General features: G+C 45.5%; 1 protein-coding gene across 1 annotated transcript in view; it reads right to left on the bottom strand.

The window, feature by feature from the left end:
* astn1 (astrotactin 1) overlaps positions 1–12019 on the bottom strand; it is a 552260-nt gene that overhangs the window by 11650 nt on the left and 528591 nt on the right. Inside the window, exon 22 of the mRNA XM_056292697.1 lies at positions 5898–5998. Within this exon, the coding sequence (XP_056148672.1) occupies positions 5898–5998 (101 nt within the window). The remainder of the gene's footprint in view (positions 1–5897; positions 5999–12019) is intronic.

The following is a 12019-nucleotide window of genomic DNA, read 5'->3' as shown; positions in this document are numbered from 1 at the left end:
CTTTCCAGAGATGTTCAATGGGGTTCAAGTCTAGGCTCTGGCTGGGCCAATCAAGGACATTCACAGACTTGTCCCGAAGCCACTCCTTTGTTGTCTTGGCTGTGTGCTTAGGGTCGTTGTTGTGTTGAAAGGTAAACCTTCGCCCCAGTCTGAGGTCCTGAGCGCTCTGGAGCAGGTTTAAACCAAGGATCTCTCTGTACTTTGCTCCATTCATCTTTCCCTTGATCCTGACTAGTCTCCCAGTTTCTGACGCTGAAAAACATCCCCACAGCATGATGCTGCCACCACCATGCTTCACTGTAGGGATGGTATTAGCAAGGTGATGAGAGGGGCCTGGTTTCCTCCAGATGTGACGTTTGGCATTCAGGCCAAAGAGTTCAATCTTGGTTTAATCAGACCAGAGAATCTTGTTTCTCATGGTCTGAGAGTCCTTTAGGTGCTTTCTGGCAAACTCCAAGTGGGCTGTCATGTGCCTTTTACTGAGCAGAGGCTTCCGTCTGGCCACTCTACCATGAAGGCCTGATTGGTGGAGTGCTGCAGAGATGGTTGTCCTTCTGGAAGGTTCTCCCATCTCCACAGAGGAACGCTGGAGCTCTGTCAGAGTGACCATCAGGTTCTTGGTCACCTCCCTGACCAAGGCCCTTCTCCCCCGATTGCTCAGTTTGGCTGGGCGGCCAGCTCTAGGAAGAGTTCTGGTGGATCCAAACTTCTTCCATCTACGAATGATGGAGACCACTGTGCTCTTCGGGACCTTCAAAGCTGTAGAAATATTTTTGTACCCTTCCCCAGATCTGTGCCGCGATACAATCCTGTCTCGGAGGTCCACAGACAATTCCTTTGACTTAATGGCCTGGTTTCTGCTCTGACATGCACTGTCAACAGTGGGACCTTATATAGACAGGTGTGTGCCTTTCTAAATCATGTCCAATCGATTGAATTTTCTACGGGTGGACTCTAATCAAAATGTAGAAACATCTCAAGGATGATCAGTGGAAACAGGATGAACCTGAGCTCGATTTTGAGTGTCATAGCAAAGGGTGTGAATACTTATGTACATGCAATATTTCAGTTTTTTATTTTTAATAAATTTGCAAACATTCCTACAAAACCTTTTTCACTTTGTCATTATGGGGTACTGTGTGTAGATTGATGAGAAAAAAAAGGAATTTAATCCATTTTGGAATAAGGCTGTAACATAACAAAATGTGGGGAAAGTGAAGGGGTGTGAATACTTCCCGGATGCACTGTACACTAAGCATATAAGACCTCCTCACATACACTAAGCATATAAGACCTCCTCACATATACTAAGCATATAAGACCTCCTCATATATACAAAGCACATAAGACCTCCTCACAAATCTACTACTACTACTACTTTCGGCTGCTCCCGTTAGGGGTCGCCACAGCGGATCATCCGTTTCCATTTCTTCCTGTCTTCCGCGTCTTCCTCTGTCACACCAGCCACCTGCATGTCTTCCCTCACCACATCCATAAACCTCCTCTTTGGCCTTCCTCTTCTCCTCTTCCCTGGCAGCTCCATATTCAGCATCCTTCTCCCAATATACTCAGCATCTCTCCTCCACACATGTCCAAGCCATCTCAATCTTGACTCTCTTGCTTTGTCTCCAAACCGTCCAACCTGAGCGGTCCCTCTAATATAATCGTTCCTAATCCTGTCCTTCTTCGTTACTCCCAGTGAAAATCTTAGCATCTTCAACTCTGCCACCTCCAGCTCCGCCTCCTGTCTTTTCGTCAGTGCCACTGTCTCCAAACCATATAACATAGCTGGTCTCACAACCATCTTGTAAACTTTCCCTTTAACTCTTGCTGATACCCTTCTGTCGCAAATCACTCCTGACACACTTCTCCACCCACTCCAACCTGCCTGCACTCTCTTTTTCACCTCTCTCCTGCACTCCCCGTTACTTTGGACAGTTGACCCCAAGTATTTAAACTCAAATGCCTTTGTCACCTCCACTCCTTGCATCCTGACCATTCCACTGTCCTCTCTCTCATTCACGCATAGGTATTCCGTCTTGCTCCTACTGACTTTCATTCCTCTTTTCTCCAGTGCAGACCTCCACCTCTCCAGGCTCTCCTCAACCTGCACCCTACTCTCGCTACAGATCACAATGTCATCCGCGAACATCATCGTCCATGGAGACTCCTGCCTGATCTTGTCCGTCAACCTGTCCATCACCATTGCAAACAAGAAAGGGCTAAGAGCCGATCCTTGATGTAATCCCACCTCCACCTTGAACCCATCTGTCATTCCAACCGCACACCTCACCATTGTCACACTTCCCTCATACGTATCCTGCACCACTCCTACATACTTCTCTGCAACTCCTGACTTCCTCATACAATACCACACCTCCTCTCTCGGCACTCTGTCATAAGCTTTCTCTAAATCTACAAAGACACAATGCAACTCTTTCTGGCCTTCTCTATACTTCTCAATCAACATTCTCAAAGCAAACATCGCATCTGTGGTGCTCTTTCGTGGCATGAAACCATACTGCTGCTCGCTGATCGTCACCTCACCTCTTAACCTAGCTTCTATTACTCTTTCCCAAATCTTCATGCTGTGGCTGATCAACTTTATACCTCTGTAGTTGTTACAGTTCTGCACATCGCCCTTGTTCTTGAAAATCGGTACCAGTATGCTTCTTCTCCACTCCTCAGGCATCCTCTCACTTTCCAGGATTGTGTTAAACAATCTAGTTAAAAACTCCACTGCTATCTCTCCTAAACATCTCCATGCCTCCACAGGTATGTCATCAGGACCAACTGCCTTTCCACTCTTCATCCTCTTCATAGCTGCCCTCACTTCCTCCTTGCTAATCCGCTGAACTTCCTGATTCACTATCCCTACATCATCCAACCTTCTCTCTCTCTCATTTTCTTCATTCATCAGCCCCTCAAAGTATTCCTTCCACCTTCTTAGCACACTCTCCTCGCTTGTCAGCACATTTCCATCTCTATCCTTGATCGCCCTAACTTGCTGCACATCCTTTGCAGCTTGGTCCCTCTGTCTAGCCAATCGGTACAAGTCCTTTTCTCCTTCCTTAGTGTCTAATCTGTCATACAACTCACTATACGCCTTTTCCTTTGCCTTTGCCACCTCTCTCTTTGCTTTACGCTGCATCTCCTTGTACTCCTGTCTACTTTCTTCATCTCTCTTACTATCCCACTTCTTCTTTGCCAACCTTTTCCTCTGTATAATTTGCTGTACTTCCTCATTCCACCACCAAGTCTCCTTGTCTTCCTTCCTCTGTCCTGATGACACACCAAGTACCTTCCTAGCTGTCTCCCTCACTATTTCTGCAGTGGTTTTCCAACCATCTGGCAACTCTTCACTACCACCCAGTGCCTGTCTTAACTCCTGCCTGAACTCCACACAACAGTCTTCCTTCTTCAACTTCCACCATTTGATCTTCGGCTGTGTCTTCACTCGCTTCCTCTTCTTGGTCTCCAAAGTCATCCTACAGACCACCATCCGATGCTGCCTAGCTACGTTCTCCCCTGTCACCACCTTGCAGTCTTCCATCCCTTTTAGATGGCGCCTTCTACATAAGATATAGTCCACCTGTGTGCACTTTCCTCCACTCTTGTACGTCACCCTGTGTTCCTCCCTCTTCTTGAAATATGTATTCACCACAGCCATTTCCATCCTTTTCGCAAAATCGACCACCATCTGTCCTTCCACATTTCTCTTCTTGACTCCATACCTTCCCATCACCTCCTCATCACCTCTGTTCCCTTCACCAACATGTCCATTGAAGTCGGCTCCAATCACCACTCTCTCCTTCTTGGGTACCCTCTCCACCACGTCGTCCAACTCACTCCAGAATTCTTCTTTTTCATCCATCTCACACCAAACTTGCGGGGCATATGCGCTGATAACATTCAGCAATAAACCTTCAATTTCCAGTTTCATACTCATCACTCTGTCTGATACTCTCTTCACCTCCAGCACGCTCTTGACATACTCTTCCTTCAGAATTACCCCTACCCCATTACTCCTCCCATTCACACCATGGTAGAAGAGTTTGAACCCACCTCCGATACTCCTGGCCTTACTCCCCTTCCACCTGGTCTCTTGCACACACAGTATGCCTACCTTTCTTCTTTCCATCATGTCAGCCAGCTCTCTCCCTTTACCAGTCATAGTGCCAACATTCAAAGTTCCAACTCTCACCTCCACATGCCTACCCTTCCTCCTCTCTAGCTGCCTCTGGACATGCTTTCCCCCTCTCCTTCTCCTTCGCCCAACAGTAGCATAGTTTCCACCGACACCCTGCTGGTTAACAGTACCGGTGGCGGTCGTTGGTAACCCGGGCCTCGACCGATCCGGTATGTAAGTCTTATTTATGATCCGCATATTTGATTTGGCAAAGATTTTACGCCGGATGCCCTTCCTGACGCAACCCTCCCCATTTGTCCGGGCTTGGGACCGGCACTAAGGATGCACTGGCTTGTGCATCCTCAGTGGCTGGCTGACCTCCTCACAAATACTAAGCATATAAGATCTTCTCACATATACTAAGCATATAGGACCTCTTCACATATACTGAGCATATAAGACGTCCTGACATATACTAAGTATATAAGACCTTATCACATACATATACTAAGCATATAAGACCTCCTCACATATACAAAGCATAAAAGACCTCCTCACATATACTGAGCATATAAGACCTCCTCACATATACTAAGCATATAAGACCTCCTCACATATACTGAGCATATAAGACCTCCTTACATATACTAAGCATATAAGACCTTCTCACATATACTAAGCATATAAGACCTCACATATACTGAGCATATAAGACCACCTCACATATACTAAGCATAGAAGACCTCCTCACATATACAAAGCACATAAGACCTCCTCACATATACCAAAAAGTCTATGGTGTCAACCACTTGGCTGCAGACTGATCATGGCTTATGGTGTAAATGCACATCTAAGCATCCTTTCTTTAAAAGTTAGTTGAGAAGGAGAATTCACTTTCAAACAGACTGAAGATTTTCCCTGTTATCAACTCTGGAGCATAGGAAGTAACTAGAAATAACAACTTTGAAACGCCGAGGTGTGTTCACACCACAATTACACTTTCCACCTCAATCGCACATAGGTAATGGTCATATTGTGTGATTTATCGACTGTGTAAAACACAGAGGAATAGAAAAATCACACCTTTTTGCTGATTTATTGATGTAGTCATAAAATAGGTCAAGGAGTCTACACAACTCACACTCACACACACACATGAATATAGCTTACTCATTTTGTTTGTAAGAGTGTAAGCTTATTTCATCTTAACTAACACTTGATATACTGTGCTGTGATCATTTTAATGTGTATATACTGAAAATGTACATACATAAGAATATATCGTTCAAAAGGCTCGTCTTCAGCAGTGGTTGTTGCACCCGGACAATGAAAGAGGTATGCTAAACCCTGTAGGCTACAGGGAGTATGGGGTAAAATCCATTTCAGTTGTTTTCAGTTTTTATTCCCACCTTTTCGGCTAGCGTGTGGTTGAGTCTTTGCTGAGTGGGATTTGGGAAACATAATGAGACCTCCCAGTGTCCATCTTGCATAACTCCTGCCTATATTTCCTTGTTATCGGAGCAACATGTCATGAACATGAGCGCTGACTTCTGTTTCAAGGGGGTCTTGAGAAAAAAATAAACACATGCAAGTTGATAGTTGTTCGGTGTGCGTGATTGTTTACAGCTGTCAACCTGCACCACTTGTAATGAGTCTTGTTCTGCTGCACCTCTTCATGCATGCTGACACCGCATCTAATTGAATACTATTTTATGAGTCAATGCAGCTCTTCTACTGAACTCTTATGAGTCTCTGCCTCCTTCTTTACCTTGGGCTTTGACGTCATCAACTGCGGGACATGGGGTCTTTATAGTGACCTCACTGGGACTGGACCGGCGCCCGGTGTTGTCTACTGCCCACAGCCGAAACCTACGGACACACAAGCAAACATGTGCAATATTACAGTCAGAGCTGTGTTGTTCTTACGAAATGTCTTCCTGAAGCTGAAAAGCACACAACAAGAGCGCCAGCAACTGCTGCGTCACACAGATAGTAAGTATTACTGAAATATTACAAGGTGTTAAGTGTTATTAGATCTAATTTTTGTATAGCTTGAAAATCCCCAATTAATTCTGAGTAAAGTAGACCCAGGCTAATAGCATCACAGGTGCATAAAAGAAAATGGAAAACAAGTTTTAACTGAATTAAAAAAAAGATACACAGTATTATTAAAGATTTTACAGAAAGCAGTTACAATTAGCAGGTTGTTAGAAAACTTATCTTAGAAGGTTCTCAACATTTAACTATGATAATATTACCATCTAGTGACCAAAAATACAAATTGCATCCACCTGCGGTATTCACAGTGGGGTTGCTGTGAAAAAAACAATCAAAATGAAAGTGAGTTGTAACAAGCAGTAAACACAATACCCGTCAGTTTGTCTCTGTCTGTCTGTCTGTCTGTCTGTCTGTCTGTCTGTCTGTCTGTCTGTCTGTCTGTCTGTCTGTCTGTCTGTCCACAGTGCCGCCATTGTGTTACTGGTTTGGATCTATTAAAGTGACAGATCCAAACCACCATATGTGATGCTGTGTTAGAACAGACTGAGCTTTCAGAAGGGTTGGGGAGAATTTAACAGGCAAATTTCACTGCAAACCTCCTCCCTTTCAATCAGCTGCTCAGTTACAGTCACTTCTTATGTGGGCACGTGTATGTATGTGTGTGTGTATGTATGTGTGTGTGAGTGAGAATGAGAGTGTGAGTGAGTGAGAGAATGAGAGAGAGTGAGTGAGTGAGTGAGAGAGGGAGAGAGAGAACGAGAGTGGGTGAGTGAGTGACTGAGAGAGCGAGGGAAAAAGTGAGTGAGAGAGAGAGAGAGAGAGCATGTGAGAAAGCACATGAGAGAGCGGGAGGGAGTGAGTGAGTGAGTGAGTGAGAGCGAGCGAGACGGAGTGAGAGAGGGAGTGAGTGAGAGAGAGAGAGAGGGAGTGAGTGAGTGAGTGAGTGAGTGAGTGAGTGAGTGAGTGAGTGAGTGAGTGAGTGAGAGCGAGAGAGAGTGAGAGAGAGTGAGTGAGTGAGCAAGTGAGTGAGACAGAGAGAGAGCTAGAGAGAGGGAGTCAGTGAGTGAGAATGAGTGAGTGAGAGAGAGAGAGAGTGTGTGAGAGAGGGAGTCTGAGTGAGAATGAGTGAGAGAGAGAGGGAGTGAGTGAGTGAGAGCGAGAGAGAGTGAGTGAGCAAGCGAGTGAGACAGAGAGAGAGCTAGAGAGAGGGAGTGAAAGAGAGTGAGTGAGCAAGCAAGTGAGACAGAGAGAGAGCTAGAGAGAGGGAGTGAGTGAGTGAGAGTGAGAGAGAGAGAGTGAGTGAGCAAGTGAGTGAGACAGAGAGAGAGCTAGAGAGAGGGAGTCAGTGAGTGAGAATGAGTGAGTGAGAGAGAGAGAGAGAGAGAGAGAGTGTGTGAGAGAGGGAGTCAGTGAGTGAGAATGAGTGAGAGAGAGAGGGAGTGAGTGAGTGAGTGAGAGCGAGAGAGAGTGAGTGAGTGAGAGAGTGAGCAAGCGAGTGAGACAGAGAGAGAGCTAGAGAGAGGGAGTGAAAGAGAGTGAGTGAGCAAGCAAGTAGACAGAGAGAGAGCTAGAGAGAGGGAGTGAGTGAGTGAGAGTAAGAGAGAGAGAGAGCTAGAGAGAGGGAGTGAGTGAGTGAGAGTGAGACAGAGAGAGAGCTAGAGAGAGGGAGTGAGTGAGTGAGACAGAGAGAGAGCTAGAGAGAGGGAGTGAGTGAGTGAGAGTGAGAGAGAGTGTGTGAGAGAGAGAAAGCGAGAACAGGGAAGTAAAAGAGAAAATTCCAATCAGCGGCGTGGCAGCGGTGCATCAGGTATGCAGTAAAAAGGGGTCTCCACACTGCTACCTCTACATGAAGAATGCTGAGTGGTGTGCAGCATCCCAAAAAGAGAAGGGGTCCCTCGGGGCCTCCCAAGCGGGAAGATGAATGAGCTGCCAGGGAGGATAGAGAGAGCAGGAGTGGCAGTGATGTATTGTGATGTAGGATTAAAAGGGCATGTGTTGCTGCTTGGTCAATCCCCATACATCAAATCTGTTGGAAGAAGCTATGACCACAGGGTAAAGTCCATTCCTTTCTTCCTCTTGCTTTCTTTGCACGCCATCTCTCCCGTTTCTCCCTTTCTAGCTCTCGGTGACATTTTCATTCCTCTTTTCACTCGGTTTCCCTCTCATTTCTCTCCATCCCTCTCCATCCCCCTTTCTTCTGTCTTCTCGCTTTCTCTATTTTCGATCTTTTTTTCTGCTGTTCCCTTCCTCTCTCTACCACCTTCTCCCCCCCGTGTTGGTAATAGGTTCAGTGTGGCTTCCCTCCTGGCTGTGTGTGAGGTAAGCTGCCCCGCGTGGGGAGCATAGAGGGTCTGCAATCGACTGTAGGATGAGGAATAACCACAGGAAGACGCTGTGTGTGTGTGAGAGAGAGGGAGGGAGAGGGGGAGAGAGAGAGAGTGTGTTGGTAATAACCTATGGTCGTTACGTCAGTTCAAACCTTTTGACCTTGGACACCCACACATGTACACACACGCAAAGACGTTGTGTATCCTACATGTCAATGAAAGCACAGTGAAAGGTTACACAGGCAATTAACATCGACTGTGGAGCCATTTCATGTGTATGTACAAAATAACTAGCCACACACACACACACACTACAAAAGACTTAATGCCTGGCTGTGCCATCTCATTTTATTACGCAGCAGACGTAGCAGCAGTTTTATACCGTTTCAAAATATTTTTGACTGTTATGTCTATTTTACCATTTATGAAACGGTAAAATAGATGTTCCATTTCCGCAAACTGTCACTTCTGCCAACACGGCATTATCCGCTGCCCTTCTGGAAGCCCTGCTTATTACTGCAATTGCCGGGCTTCTGTGATGCCTTGAAATAGATGTATTGTGCAAGATTCCTGTTGTAAAGCATTCGCTCTCAACCTGGGGGTCGCAAGGTAATTTGCGGGGGTCACCAGATGGTTGTGGAGAAAACAAGAATGAAACCGTCATGACCCACAGCACACCTGACATGAAAAATAGGTGTACTATCTCTTTAATTAGAATAGAATAGAATAGTATAGAATAGAATAGAATACTCTTTATTAGTCGTTTTGTACATACATACAAATGAAATGTATTCTCTGCATTTAACCCATCCTAGCTGTAGCTAGGAGCAGTGGGCAGCCGCCATGCAGCACCCAGGGACCAACTCAATTATTTCTTCCTATTGCCTTGGTCAGGGGCACAGACAGGAGTATTAACCCTAACATGCATGCTGTGCATCACAGTATAAAAGGTGGTGTGAGGGGCATCTGGGTAGTGTAGTGGTCTATTCCGTTGTCTACCAAAATGGGGATCGCTGGTTCAAATCCCCGTGTTACCTCTGGCTTGGATGGGCAGCCCTATAGACACAATTGGCCGTGTCTGTGGGTAGGAAGCCGAATATGCCCTGGTCGCTGCTGTACTAGCGCCTCCTCTGGTTGGTCGGGGCAACTGGGGGGAATAGCGTGATCCTTCCATGCACTAAGTCCCCCTGGTGAAACGCCTCACTGTCAGGTGAAAAGAAGCGGCTGGTGACTCCACATGTATCGGGAGAGGCAGGTGGTAGTCTACAGCCCTCCCCTGATCGGCAGAGGGGGTGGAGCAGTGACCAGGACGGCTCGGAAGAGTGGGGTAGTTGGATGGGTACAACTGGGGAGAAAAAGGGGGGAACCCCCCCCCCCAAAAAAAGGGTGTGCTCTGCACTGGCCCTAAGTATACTTCAAGACTTCTTTTAGAGAGCAGTACAGTACTAAATGTCTTTAAGTTTAGCAGATAATAATCATTCTTCATATCAGGATCAGCATGAAAAACCATTGCAGCCATTGAATGTTACAGAAACCAAACATAAATCACTGTCACCTTTAAAAAATTCTTTCAATTTTCTGAAATATGATTCCCTGAAGACACACATCAGCAAAAACAGCTTCTGTGCAAATAACATGGGTACATCTTAAGCATCAGCTTCTTCTGATGATCCTGGGATCCAGTGGTCCTGGCGGCTACTGTGCATGGAGGAACGGATGTCGAGAAAATCGAAGGACAACGAGGACAACAGCGGACTAACAGCAAGTGTAGTCCAGAACAGCAAGTTTAATATATATATAGTTAATAGATCGAAGACTAACAATTTGCATCCATGAGTGAGTGACCACAATTTGCGATGCAGAGCCCACAGTGGCAATTGCACAGCACCGTGGGGAAAGATAAAATAACATATTTTAGACTGGGGAATGGTTTTTACATTACACCGCCTGTACCAGTGATATAATTTGCCTTAGAATAGATTTTATTGAGTGTGTTTGTGAGAGTCAGGCTGTGTGTGCAGATGAGTTGCCATTATTTCAATAAATCTAAAAACACTTAATTAAAGCCGAAATCGAATTAGTTGTTCTGTCTGTGGGCAAAGCAGTGCTCTTCCTGTGTGAGTTTGTTATCTTTCATGTGTTACGTTACAGTAATCCCTGAACAGTCTCGGGCAGACACTTTATGAGCAATCAATGTGTTTGCAGCGGTGTGTTGTGAGTTTAATGTCCCGGTGCTAATGGGGGGGGGGGGTTGCGAACACCAACCTGATTATTCTGGGGGGTCGTGACTCGAAAAGGTTGAGAACCACTATTGTAAGGGATATATTGGAAACATATGTACTATAGCAGAATTACTGCACCTGCAGTTTCCAAGCTAGTGAAATTTGTGGTGTTATTTTAATCTTGTGCACTTATTCGCATGCAAAGGATCAGCTGGTTGTTGGGCTGCTTTTAAAAAACTCCCACATGCACTGCAATTTTGGCCATCTTACAGCCGTCCCAGACACATTTTTCAAGTCGTGGAGAAAATCGTTTGGTATTGAACAACGGTCATTCAGTGGGACAGAGTTAAAGACAGTCAACAGCATACTGATCCAGCTATGACACCATCCTAATGAGAGACCAGTAGGAGCATTGGTAGAAAATGATCACATCCTAGTGTGCCAGCTGTGGACAGAACGTAAAAATCAGATTCAGAATAAGAAATTCTTTTAATGCCATGTTCATTACAGGAATTTAGATTGGCGTTGTTGGTACAGAGAATAGAATAAGATAAAATAAAAATAAGGTAAAATAAGTATGTGAAAAAATATACATACTAAGCGGTAAAAAGTAAATCTGTCAGTGGGGGGCTGGGGGCCTCTTGATTAGTTTGACAGGAAAAAAACTGTTCTTGTGGCATGAGCCTCTTGCCAGCCTCTTGCCAGAGGGCAGAGTCTCAAAAAAAGAAAAAAGAAAAAAGGTTTTGGCAAGGGTGGTAGGGGTCTGGAATGATCTTCCCTGCCCACTTCAAGGTCCTGGAGGCAGGCAGGACCTGGAGCGATGGGAGGTGGCAGCTAATCACCTTCTCCGCTAAGCGAATGATGCGCTGCAGCCTGTCCTGGTCTCTGGCAGTGGCAGCAGCATACCAGATGGTGATGGAGGAGGTGAGAGATGGACTCAATCAGAATAAGAATAATCTTTATTGACCAAGTATGTTTGCATGGAAATTTGACTCCGAGTTAGTGGCTCTCAATGTACTTGAGGGCCACTAACTCGGAGTCAAATTCCTCAATGATGTAAGTGTAGAAATTCACCATCATTGTCTGTGGCAGGTGGAATTTCTTCAGCTGCCGCAGGAAGTACATCCTCTGGTGTGCTTTACTGATGAGGAAGCTGATGTTTAGCTCCCACTTGTGGAACATGTCAAACAGGTCCAAATTGTCCTACCTTTCTTTCTTTCTTTCTTTTTTTTTATATTTCTCGAGGCAAAAACTTGCCATCATTAATACACGGCTGCATGTTTTTCCTCCACAAGACCATTTTGAATGTCTAAAGTTCTCCTTCCAGTGTAGGAAGATGGCAG

The sequence above is a fragment of the Lampris incognitus genome, chromosome 14 (genome assembly GCF_029633865.1).
Source record: "Lampris incognitus isolate fLamInc1 chromosome 14, fLamInc1.hap2, whole genome shotgun sequence".
Lineage (NCBI taxonomy): Eukaryota > Metazoa > Chordata > Actinopteri > Lampriformes > Lampridae > Lampris > Lampris incognitus.
Note: the sequence above shows the minus strand (reverse complement) of the source record. Positions and strands in the feature narration are given on the sequence as shown.